This window comes from Calonectris borealis, chromosome 3, assembly GCF_964195595.1.
Source record: "Calonectris borealis chromosome 3, bCalBor7.hap1.2, whole genome shotgun sequence".
In the NCBI taxonomy this organism is placed as follows: domain Eukaryota; kingdom Metazoa; phylum Chordata; class Aves; order Procellariiformes; family Procellariidae; genus Calonectris; species Calonectris borealis.
This window is the reverse complement of record NC_134314.1, coordinates 63,111,375-63,124,828: the sequence shown is the minus strand read 5'-3', so window position 1 is coordinate 63,124,828 and position 13,454 is coordinate 63,111,375. Positions and strand designations below refer to the sequence as shown.

At 39.3% G+C, this 13,454-nt stretch overlaps 1 protein-coding gene across 1 annotated transcript in view; it reads right to left on the bottom strand.

Annotated features, from left to right (window-relative positions):
* The window catches only part of ENPP1 (ectonucleotide pyrophosphatase/phosphodiesterase 1), a 57,071-nt gene that overhangs the window by 36,061 nt on the left and 7,556 nt on the right, over nt 1-13,454 (bottom strand). The window contains exons 2-5 of the mRNA XM_075145845.1: nt 5,038-5,110; nt 3,265-3,381; nt 1,400-1,525; nt 1,169-1,229 (exon numbers count right to left, since the gene is read on the bottom strand). Of these exons, the coding sequence (XP_075001946.1) occupies nt 1,169-1,229; nt 1,400-1,525; nt 3,265-3,381; nt 5,038-5,110 (377 nt within the window). The remainder of the gene's footprint in view (nt 1-1,168; nt 1,230-1,399; nt 1,526-3,264; nt 3,382-5,037; nt 5,111-13,454) is intronic.

Sequence of the window (13,454 nt, the reverse complement as noted above, 5' to 3'; positions counted from 1 at the left end):
CCAATTTCTGTCTTGAAGAAGGTTCTGAAGTGTCAGCGTTTGTTATTGCTCTGAATCAGAATGAGAAGTGCTTGTTTGGTATAAAAATATGCCGAAAGGAAATGTATTTTTTTTTGACAATATTATAACTCCAACGGATAAATATAGCACAATTTAAATATCTTAACATAAGTCAAAAAAAGTAATGACATAAGAACAAAATGAAATGGTTTTACTTTACTGAAAATATCCCCAGCACACCATAATTTCAAAATCATCAAAATGAAAATAGTTTTGATTTTTTTGACACTTTTGAGACAAGAACATAATGGAATTCAACTCATTCAACAACCTATTTTCCAGTGGAACACTTTTCAATCAAGAATGTTTAAGTCACTTCTATCACAACTTATACATGCAATCATAGTTTGCAGTCAACTTTAGCTTTAAAGTTAATTTGAAGATCCCACAGCAAAAACATTACAAGAAATGCAGGCTTTTTTCCTGGCTGGGAACTTTGCTGTACTATTTGAGCCTGAGTGCTGGTGCCATAAACTAGATGAGTCATTTCTTACACAGCGTATACATAACTTGCAGGAGCGGGCCCAACGTGGAGCTGAGTCAGAGAATACAAGGATCCCATGGCATTTTACACGTTTTAAAGAAAGTAGCTCAGATAGCTTGCAAATAATGCTGTCCCACTGCTGGTGAAATTGGGACAGTGATCTGCCCACATTTTGCAGCTCTGGGGCTGAAACAGGCACGTAAGTGGAAAGGTCTTTAGAAGCGACCAGGGAGAGAGGCAGTCTTAGGAGTCTGAGATTGCTGGGTGGGTCCCAAAATATTTGGGACAGCGGGTATTGGAGCACATATAGGACAATAATGAGGCTGGCACAAGGCAGAGCTGCCCAGAGCACACACATCTGTGAGAGACAGCAAGGTTCAGGAATAGGCATATCTTGCAAGTCAAGCAAGTGCTGGGATACACGAGTGCTGCGGGGATAAAGCACCCTGATCTGTTAGTAAGCGCTACCAAAGGCCGGCCGAATAGGTGTCCTCCTTGTCTGGCAGCTGCTCTTACTGTGGATAAGAAAGACAAGCAGGTCCCAGGAAGGCACAGTAGGGAAAATAATCTCAAAAATGAAACGTAAGCAAAGAGCAGAGCTATGCAAATATACAATATCCTCACCCTTTTGGACACTGAGGTTCAGTAATGTCCTCACACTCTTCTTCAACCCAGCTTGCCTCTCCTTAAAACAAATGAGTGCAATTTATTTTTTAAAGACAGTACATTCTCATTGATAGATGCAAATTTTTTCATTTTATTGGATGCTTTTAAAATTATATTATGTCCTTGCTCCTTTCATACAAATAGGGGTACATATAAGAGAGACTGTAGGAATTTGTTGAGGATATTTACCTTTACAAACAGCATAATAATTGACACAGCAATCCTTATTTTCCACACAATCATCTGAACAGGAACAATGATATTCTGGTCGCCTCTTCTCTCCACACCTGAATTTATTGCAGATCCATATATGGGCTAAAAAACAGACAGAGAAGGACAGCACAATGATTAATACCAGTGTAAGTGCAGAATTACTAAACTGAGTGTTAAGTTCTTTCTCAAGTGTGTACTCACTAAAAAACAGCCCTGAGGTATCTCATGCATGCATAATATTGCAAGCTTTGGTACTTTGGAAAACAGAAACACCCATGGCTAAATAATCAAAGTGCATAGCCATCTGAATACAATTATGCAGCATATGGTTATAAATCCCACCGATCAGAAGAGGTCAATGGAAAGAATCCTTTTTACAGACCTCCTTAAATATGGTAATTTACGTGGGTTTAATCTGGGAGATGCATACTATAAAGAAGCTCCCAAACAACTCCCCTAGAAGAACCCCAAACTTGAGTCTGAATTTGGAATGCCTAGAAAACACCGAGCAGCAGTAACTTATTCTGACTTACATTGAAGTCGCAATGGATTTTACCAGTCACCATCAAGCACTCCAGCTTCTTTCTGCACCTCTTAGGCATAGGTATAACTTTGCCACTATTTGAGACTATATACATAAGCTCACACGAAGACCTACTGACTTCAGCTTCATTCTGTTTTCAGCAGAGATTTTTTTTCCTGAATCATATTGATTTTTCTGAACAGAATATTCCAATACATCGTATCATTTGAAGATGAGCATTTTGTTGTATACACAAGTAGATCCTTTGCAGTCAGTGAGGATTAACATGAACGAATTCACCAGCTGAGTGAATACTTAAGCGAAGGTCTTAACAGAGACACGGAAGCCAAATCTAAATGTTTGAGAACAGTCAGTACGTGATCTTCATGCATAAAAATAGTTAACTGAAAAGAATACTGCATATGAAGCATTACGGCAAACTGAATTAGAGAAAACAGTCAAGTTCTGTCCTTAGTGTTGCTACCCGCACTAACATCTTCCCCTGTAAGATTTCTCCGTGGTACTTTTCACACCTTTGCCTATCTGACCTTTGCTTTCTGGCAAATCATGAGAACTGCTTCTCACATTCGCAATCATTTGTCATCCTGCCTTGTCCCGAAGGCCAGCACGTCACCCTTGCTTCACACTCAAGCTGGGGAGTAACAGGGCAGAGGGCCTGAGCAGCTGCGTAGGGAGAGATGGCAGCTTTCAGAGAGACGCTCTGTCCTTCCCCTTTTTCACGTGGGCGATGACAGAAAGATACAACATGCAGAATGCCCTCCTATTCCTGGCTTGCCTGAGAACGTGGGAGTTGTCCCCAACACCAGGGACAATGGAGGTCACTGTTCTCTCACCCCCGGACAGAGAACAAAAGGCTGGCTGAGACCTCCAGTTGCAGTTGTTCCTCCTCTTTCCAAGGGGGAGGACGGCAGCAGCCCCTCGCAGGCTCCCTCCCCACGGGAGCCAAAGCCAGCCTACTGGCTACGTCAGCTGCTATGTAGTCCAGCTGGGTGAAACACAAGCTTTGTTTGCGTACAACCACAGCTGCACCAGAGCCCTGATGTTTCCACAGGAGTCCCCAGTAGTGCCATCACCACTGCGACTCCACCCGTGGTTGCAAGGCAGGGAGCACAAAGAGGGGGAGACCGCTGGCATCAGAACCACTCCGCTGTTCAGCAGCCCATCTCTTGCACTCGCAGCCCACCTGAAAGAAGCCAGGGGTTGCGGCCACCTGGCCACAGCAGTACTCACATAGGCAGAGCTGTCCCACGGCACAGAATAGGAGAGTTTGCCCCCACAGCTTTTTTCCCATCCTTACCTGGTTGTATACATGTTTCCTGGTAATCTAAGCAGCAGTTTCCAAGCTTGACACAATCTCTATCACAACGGCAGCTTCCAAAGGTCCTTTCAAAGCAACGACCTTTGCAGGTTTTCACTGTAATATTGGATAGTGTTAGATGTCAGTGGCTGAGCCCAAATCAGTCAACATGCAAAAGAAATGAGTAAGGTCAGTGTGTGGAATGACACAGCTGGTCATTCCACGACTTACAGGATGGCTGCAAAAACAGTGACAGCCAAAGGAAAAGGAGAGTCTTGATCCAACTAAATGTTTATTTTCCCTTATTGAACAAAAATATTTTTTCCTCATATTAAACAGAAGGTTCTGTTCTGTTTTAGCAGGAACATGGTGTTTCATTATTGGCAGAAACAAATGAAACAAAAGACTACAATTCTAATTGTGACTGTCCCTGCCCTTCTGTATCACCAGAAGACACGAGTACAGTCATTCAGAATATGGAAGATCTCTACCGGAGGAAATCTGAACCTAGGTTTTCAATAAGGGTGCCCTAAAGAGTGAAACGTTTTTGCAGCGAACACTGATCATCATTTTTGCATCTGACAGTGTTCTACTTTCTATAAATAATTAAACATTAATTAGAATCTAGACTGCATTGGCCATGCTTGCAACTCTCCCATGCTCACGCCCTGCTTGAATGACTGTCTTCATACAAGTCAGAGGAACTGAAAAAGCCCCAGTTCTGCATCCTGCTGTACCATGGTTAAGGTACTATTTCAAGACACAGGAAGGGCTGTTCCAAACCAGACACAGGAGATACGAACTTGAATGTACTGCTCACTGGCTTAATTTTTGTTCAGTTTTAATGTGGAAAAAAAAAGAGGCATAGCATTCTTCCACTAGACTGGGGTTGCCTGGGAAAAAAAAAAACTGGTGATGTGAAGCATTAACAACACTTAAGTCACTGGTCAGTCTGGTTCATCCTGTGCAATCACCAGAAGGGAATGAGGCGAATCCTTCATTCATTTGGCTCCTCTTCTCAAGATTCTTGAGGTACGTGCTATTAGGAAAATGTGATAATAATGAGCCAATATGGCAAAGCTGTAATAAAATGAGAAAAAAACCTAAACAGATTCTAGCGGGAAATTAATAATCTGAATTTTGGTTAAAAATCATTGCAGAAGTGTTTGTTAAACAGATCAACTTTCAAATTATTCTAGACAGTTGTTCCCAAAGCGAAGTTTCATTTCCTAAAATATCTTTCGTAACCTTCTACCTGAAGAAACTTCACCACTGAAAAAAACACATATTTTTCAGGACGGAAAACAGCCAGAGGAATTCCACAAGGAACGTTTTCAGACTACAATTCTAACCAGTAAAAAAATAACTTTTTTTTCCCCATAATTGACTGGAAAAGATGAAAAACAAATGTTCCAGGACAACATGAAATAAAAATTGTTGGGGTTTTTTATAGTGAACTGAGAAAAGCCAGCCATGTGACATCACCACAGTGACAGTTGGGATACATGGAAGCTGCCAGACCAGACACTGAGTGCCAGGATCAGTTTACCTCTCAAGTGAGTACACACAAGTACTGAGTACACCTGAAGTTTATTTCCCAGTATTTTTATTCCCCTTTAACTGAAACTATTTCAAGCAATGCATCCAATCTTCTTCCTGCAGCAAGAAAGGGTGGCATTCTAATAATATCAAATTTAATTTATAAAAAGGAAAAAAAAAAAAGGGAAAAAAAAGGAATGGCTTCAAAATATTACTAAAAGGCATATTAGTTACCATCTTTTGAACAGCTAGGCTTCAGGCCAAATATACATCCTAGGATTGTCGTTAACATGCAGACACAGAGTACCTGTGGGACAGGAAGGAAAAGAAAGTAATCTTAAGTGACCACTGAATGGTTTTGAAAGCCCTCATTTTCTCTATAACGCTATACGATTGTACTGAAATTGATAAACAGGCAGATTAGGAGGCTGGTTTCATTGCTTTCACAAGCAGTTTTCACTCACACAAGTAGTTATGTTGTTTGCAATTAATTACTGGTGCATGAACATGAATATTCTCAAGACTGGCCCTGTGTATTTCATTTCTTATCAAGTTATTTAATGTAGACATGATGATATGTTTCCTTCTCACGAATAAAAAATTAAGATATTTATGGTTACACGTGTATCAATTTTATAGAAAACTTTCTTTGCTCCACTTCTTCCTTCCTCCTAGGTTGTTCTAAGAAGGTGAAGTTTTGCCATTGACCACAGTCTACAAACAGAAGGCATGGCCCTTATGTGATACCTATAATTTTCTTAGGCAGGAAAACCTTTTCCCACTTCCTAGTATCAAGTTCATACTAGATGTTGGTCCATACCATGGTAAGCAACTGTGGGATGTCACATTAGAATGACCACAGTGTCTTACACTGACCAGAAACTATGGCCATGTTTATTTTGAAATCTAAATGTAGTAAAGTTATCAAACAAGCACCAGATTGTCTTTGCCCAGCACTTTAGGGCAAAATCTAATGCCTACTCAAATACAGAGAAAGATTCCTTTTAACCTCATTAAGTATTGGATTTGGTTCATAAACTCTTCAGGAAAAGTGTATATATTATCATTGCATATACAGTAACTAAAGAGTCCAGGAAAGCCAACAACGCACTTATGACGGCTACTCTATTCAAGCGTAGAATGTAATAAGGTAGTTTGCCAAAAGTCCTGAAAGAGAAGGTACTTTAATAATACAGACTTCCTTATTCAGAACTATTTGGGGAGGTATGGGTAGGAGAGAACGTACATGTCACCTTTGCAGTCATTGTTTTCTGAGGAAAAATTGCTTTCAAGCAATACTTCAATAACTTTACATACATGCCTACACAAAGCCTCTCCCTTTTTTCCTCCTCCCCCATCAGCAAAAGCTGCTGAGTCAGTCTTCTGAGTATGATGCCTGAATCATGTTGTGATGTGGAAAAAACTCATCCCATTTTAAAATACACCTAATTATTTCTCAAGCTTATTTCTTTAAAGATTGTGAACACTTGAGTAAAGAAAAACTATTTGTGTTGTTTTTAACAAATATACAGTACACTATACAATTTTCTTCACTAAGCAGTTAATAAAGACAGTAAGAACACAATTTCTGGAATGTGTAGCGTTGACATTCAGATATTCTGGATTTGTGAGGTGCAAATTATCATAAACCATATTAATCAGTATCAAAAATATTACATATATAGCATTCATGAAAAAAAGGGAATTATAGACTGAACCTGATGAAGCTTTGGCCTAGAATTCTTGTTGTGGTTTAATCTGGCAGGCAGCCAAATATCACGCAGCCACTCACTCGCTCACTCCCTCCCCACCCCCCCCACCCCCAGTGGGGCAGGCCTCAGCAACAAAAAAGAAGGATATGGAACGCTTCACCAATTTGCGTGTCATCCTTGCACCAGGCAAGTCTGGAATCTTAGATTATTCAACGCAATGTCTAGCAGAGAAGTAAGAACTGTTTGACTTCAAATCTATCTTTGAATTGACAGGAAAAGAAGGAAAATAATAAAAGAATGAGGGGAAAAAAAAATCTTGCATTCTCATTGCACCCAGATACACTACAACTGATAGAAAGGTGCAAGTCTCCATTAACCCAGCTGTCAAGAATGAACACAACTGCAGAGCTCCGTACTTGCGCTTTTTTTTTAAAAAAAAAAAATCCAGCGTACTAACGTGCAGTATCAACGACATTTTCTGTTAAGTCAGTATCAACAGTATTATCTTCCATGTAAATTGTTCTGGACCTTTGAAATCTTCCATATGAAATATCACCTTGCTAAGAGCAGGTGCACAGCTAGGTAGGTAGCACATCAGATGCAAGATGTCAAAGCCCAGCAAAATCAGTGGAGAGCACAAAACCTGTTATTGTCCTTTTAACTTAGGTATTATTTGGAAATTATAAATTGATTCATTTGTTTTTAAAAAGCCAACTTGAGAACATTTTATTTCAGGGTGACGATATATTGCTCCTCTAGTCCCACCTGGCCCTGCTACTAAGATCAACGAGTAGTATGTCCTGTGATGTGTAACCACAAACATGCTTTAAAACAAACAAAAAACCACACCAACTGTAAGAGCTTTATTCCCATATCTTCAAATAGCTCCATGACCTATGTGACTTATGCCACGTAAGGCATCCTTGTAACATTGCAGTGTCACTAAATGGACTATTAATATTCCCCTATGGAGCTTCAATGTAGGTAATGCATGTTTAAAAAAAAGGGGAATTCAACTGTGACACCAAATTAATGTAAAAATAAAATCTAAATAAAACCCACTCCAAAGTGGTAGCGTTATAATACTTCCCGACTAGAATTGGTAAATCCTCACTAAAGTTCTCACAAATAATTACTGAGATTTTGGCAGCAAATGTTACAAGATCACAGTTTTGTACTGTATTCCAGATTTTCAGTACTACACCGCCATTAACATAATTAATTCCAACAAGCAAAAACATGAAAGGATTATGTTCACTGAGGCATATGAATGTTCTTTTGGGTAGGAAATACTACAAAATGGTAATGCTACCTGATGCAATAGTGCAACTTGTGTTTCCTGCAAGCAATACTCTGGAAACCTCAGAGCATCACAAACCACAGCATACTACAAATGCTCTCTGTGTCTCTACTACAAATCCCTTCTGCTTTCAAATTTCTTATATATACACAAGGGTATACATGGTCCAGGTCCTTCTATAATAAGTGAAGATCTGGGAACTTCTATTGACTTATTACATTCAAGCCTTTGCTTTCTTAACATTAGTCCCACTAGTTTAAATTTTAGTCTTAAAAAAATTTTACTGCAAAATACTGAAGCTTTCCCCCCCTCCTTTTTTTTTTTCCTTCCTTTCTTTCTTCAACGCTTAATAAAGAAGCTTCACAAAAATGGTAAGCTTAGCGTTAAAGCATTTGACAATGTTCTGGGACAGCCAAGTCTAATCTAGTGGACTATACCACATAATTGCAGTTTAGTGTTTAAGGCTTCAAATCAAAGCTTTATACTGAGCCTGAATGACTTCAGTCATGTGGATATTATCCACGCAAATGGCACGAATGTTCAGCTGGAACAATGTAGAGCAACTAATACTGGCCAACAGCAGCAGTAGTCCTGACTAGGCACAGCAAGAGGTGTTACACTAGTAGTTGACCTGTTGTCAGTGGAAAAGCTCCAAGATTATCAGCCCTGCAGATGATGAGGAATATTCAAGCTAGCTTTAAAGGTCGCCCAGGAACAGAAAGTCACCTCACTGCTGCAGCCCAAATGTGGACTAATTTACTTTGCTTCCTGCTATATGGGACCTCGCTGCAGGTAGGTTACTAATATTATCTGAACTATTTTACATACAGGTAGCTCAGGCAGTCTGCTGCGTAAAGACTATATATTTTTTTAATCTATATAAAAACAAGTAGCTGCGCATGTAGTTTAAGATTTACTATCAATAACCTCGTTAGAACCCTGCAGCATCCTGCTGCAAGCACCAGACTCAAATCTCTAGCGACTACCACATCGTCAACCTAATGCCTGCCTTCAACGTTTAGTCTGTCTTTTTAAAGAAAAGGAGAAAATCTTGCCTGTTCTCTCTCCCTCTCTCTCCCTCCCCATATTCTTCCCCTCAAAAGAGCAAGCAAGAATTGAGAAAAAGGTGCAATTAAGAAAGAATATGAGAGTCCAACATTGAGTAGGAAGGCAAATAGAATTAAAGAAGCTGGCCTTGTTATGCACAAAGGTAGCACATGAACTTTTTACGGTCTGTAACTTGGGAGATTGCTAGGACAAAATGTCAGATTTTGTTTTAATATAATATCTGAGAAAAGTTTTTAAGCCAACACAGTAACAACTGCAGGGAAGAAAATGTCCTTTTTTGTTTTAAAAATATTTTTTAGAAAGTTTGTTTTGGAATCAAAAAACATTGTCATCTAGGGATGAATCTGTCCCATCACTGCTTCCTTTACGTGGGAGGAAGCAATAAAAGCTTTGCTTTGTAAACATTATAGTGGTTGAGAATAGGTGGTTGAGTGTCTGGAAAACTGCAATCGCAAAAACATTTCAAAAGCTTTTTATTTTGAGCTGGACAGATGGAAATACGGTAACATGGTTAGAGAGCAGAATCATTTCCGTCACTCATCTCTATAGCTGCAGCTGAAGAGAATTTCTCAGCAGTGATTTCGGGGAGCTGGTGGAAGGGCCACAGAGCCAGCAAGCGCGCAGGCTGCAGACACCGGATCCCAGAGATCGCTCAACTCTACAGGTCTCAGTGACACACGGAAAAATCTCTCACCAGCCTTAGCTACTGTCACCTTTCCTTTGCTATCGTATTTTACTCTTCCTTTACACAGTCAATGCTACTGTCCCTTTCTCTTCACTCTTCCCTAGCTCTGACCATCTCACCTCCCCCCCTCTACTCTTCTATTCTGCAAGAATTTTCTTTGGCAAAGAATGCATTGATATTTCTTTTAAAGAATAATCATTCTGAATTAAGCTTCTTTCTGTGTTGATCTTCCTTGCTCTTTGCCTACCATGTACCCAGTTGCTTTCCATCTTCCTTTCTTCCTCCCTGGTGTTCCACAGCCAACAAAACTTGTCACTCCAAGGTTGAAGGCATATCCATTAACAACTACGCAATTAACAAAGCAGCAATGCAAAGTAGTGGTTTTCCATTCTAATCTCCATGACTGACTCTCACAGTTGTGTCATGTCTATACATGGAGGGAGAACGTCTAGACTGGGTCTCTAACGCCAGTATTACAAAAACCCATAGAATTTTCCAAAACCATGGGGATCCAAGAAGAGCATACTATGTTTTCACTGTTTTGTGCATCTAGAACAGATGACTAACAACTTGGGCCTTAACACTGAAATATCTTTGAGAAGGAGTTTCATCTGCAAAAGTATAAAGAACACAGTAATAAATAATGAATTTCAAGTAAGAACAGAGTCACCTTCTGTCTTTAAAAGGGCATTGTTAAAAATGCAGAAAGCATACTGTACAGAGAAAAAACCTTATCTACACTTGCCAGGGACAGTGGAACACTTACTCATGCTTGTAAAAGTTATTTTTAAACAGGGATAACCCTGCAACAGCTCAGTTTTATTCAAAAGCAGGAGATACTAATAAAGTTTACTAAAGTGAAAGGAGGTGGATACTTCACTCACACCAGCACAGCCACATAGCTAAATAAATCACCTAAAAAAAAAAATTATCAGCACTGAAACAAGTGCACCACCTCTTTCTTGCACCACTTATCTCTTCTTTCCACATTTGTAAATACTTTTATGCTCTTCAAAGACTTGCTTCTTTTGATTCACATTCCACACCTAGAGCCCATGAAGAAGAGGAGAGCTGCTGAGACTCTCAGGTCCTGGCTCTCCTGCAACACTGAAGGTGACTGAATTGTCCTGAAGTCAGTAGATGGAAAAGCTGGAGCTTACACCCAAAACCTTTTCAGAGCTAAAAAGAAGACTTACTCTAAAAATGTGTAGGGATTATTGTTCTTCTTCTCAAACCAGCACGCAGAAGGTCTACTCTTGCTGTTTCTATTGAATGTTCTCAAGAGTGTTATTACATACTATTGCAACCTAAGGTCATTCAAAGGACAAGAATGTTTTAAAGGTAGCTCGAGGCACTGTAAGATGTTACAAAAAGCCTCCATGGAGCTTACCAAAGAGTGATAACTTCATTCAGCACGGAATTATCAGTAGAAGACATTATCATACTATAGCTCTCTAAATACCTTCCAAAACTATTCAAGCATCTGGTTTTTAAGAAAGAGACAAAAAGATAGAATAGAGCTAGCATCTGTCAGCTAGGATCCAAAATATTTTTCTTATTGTTGCTTGTCCAACCATATAGGTACATATTCTCCTGAAAGGCATTAATACATGAGCTGTTATCAAAGCGCACACATTTCACCCCTGGCTGTTTTGTTTTTCAATGCATTTTACACCATAGGAGAATTTAGAGAGAAACTAAAGTGCAACTATATGCTAGCAGAAAGAAGAGGAAATATAACATCTAATTAAATTCCCAGAAAAGACATAGCAGCTGACTCTGCTATTTAATCAGCAGGTAGGCTTTTGTAAAAACCTAAGGATAAACAGGACTGAAAACTGATATTGATTTATGAGGAAAAAAAAAGTAAATATTGTACTCTCAAACACAATTCTTTTATTTAGCACAGCAGACTACGAACACAGAACAAAGACTACCACATGCCATCTGCTTTAGTGGCAACCACATATGAACACATGGTTACATAGAGAAGAAACTGTCAATATTATGCCAACTCAGAACTGTTGTCCAAACAAGCTGCACTTGACCCATGAGTAAAAGCAAAACTGGAGAAGAAAATATGGCCTTGAGCCATCTTCATGCTTGTCCTATTCCAAAAATCCTTTTTCAAGAATAAAGCTAAAGCTGTTGCAATTTATAGTACTGTCATGAGACTTGTAACAAGAACAGTGTAAAAAGGGGTACGGGGTACTGACAATACTACTGAGTATACCAAGTAAACCCATATTCACCTCCATTTTTCCATGGCAGATGCTATTGCTGCTGCCACCAGGACAGCAACATTAGGCTGAGCAGGAAGACACGGCGACCTTAAAGAGCAAGTGAAAAAATCCTGTAAAACACTGCAAGAATGTAAGGAGTGTCAAAAATTGCAGATCCACAAAGGGGTACAGGAAGAAGACAGGACAAATAATGTTTCAAAGCTATTCCCTATGGGTTTTTACTAAGCACACTGATACCGATCACAGGCACGCCTTTAGGCCTGGACTCCTTTGGCCGTTTTCCCAAAACAAAGGCCAGGGTTGGCAAAGAGGCTAATATTTACCTTTGAATACAGACCCTTAGAAAACAAAAGGCAGACTTTCAAATTTTGATGCTTCACAACATATATTTCAGCCAGAAAAGGACTCAAGAATTGGCCCACTTGACCATGCCAGACATAAAAAGCACAATGAAAGACAAATGGCTGGGTTTGATTATTGACTTTTGTGTAAGCAGCTACAACATTATACTTTTTGTTATTCTATGAACAACAAACAAACAAACAACCTTTAACACAAACTGCCCATTACTACCACATATTAAAAGGCATTCATATAGGCTGATTTGCCTATGTAATATGCCTATATAATATTGTGTAATATGCCATTATACAACAGAAAGACAAGGTTCACACTTACCTGAGTTTCTCCAGTAATGCAAATATTTCATCTTTTCTTTTTACTTCCCTTTTCTCCTTAGCTAACTTACTCACTCAGCATTGAACAGTTAAACAACAGCCTATTTGCCAGAAGTCCTTACTTATACTTTCCTTTGCTCTCCACCACATTCCATTTACAATAAAACTCTGTTGTCTTACAAGTATACAGCTGACCTGTGCAACACCTGTGCAGAAAAGGAAAGTATTTTCTGCTTTTCAGTGCAGAAAGTATATTTTTACATTGTTTTGATATATTTCCTATCCTATTTTCAAAATACCATTCCAATATTGATCATTATAAAAGAGCTTCTCTAAAATTCTATCTACCACTGTGATGCAGCGTATTGCCAAATTTTGTCAGACAGAACATTCTTTAAGACTTATCCACTGCCCATAGCTTATGGTCACAGTGATGTTTGCCAATGTATTAATTTCTAATACCGGCTCCACGGTGAGAAACTTTTCAAACCTTTCATGTTTTCAAAGCCTTTAATTTGCTCTACTCCTCCTTTCAGCTGAAAGCAACATGGCAAGTCAAATCAGAACAATTCACTCCTTGTGTAATTCTACTGATGCTAGTGAAAGAACGCCAAGGAAAAATTTTGAAGAGCAGGAGTTGGAAGGAAGCCTTGCATAATTTTTATATCTTCGGCCTTGCCTGAAATCTAACAGTTTTAGCACAATAACTAAGTTATTCTGAATTCAAGTTAATAATTATCTCTACAGAAAGTCTATCAGTTTAAACTATTAATATGTTCCTTATTATTTTAGTACCTGAGAGCCTTGCAGAACTACATGGAGGTGGTGTTCAGACCCAGAGCACACTCGCCCCTCCCAGGAGTTTGGCTGCCTGTGCTTGGGGCCAGTTCTCTGATACTGTTTCAGCTGTTGAGAGCACTGTTTGGGAAGTCTCAGCCAGCCTTGAAGACAGCCTCATCAACAAAA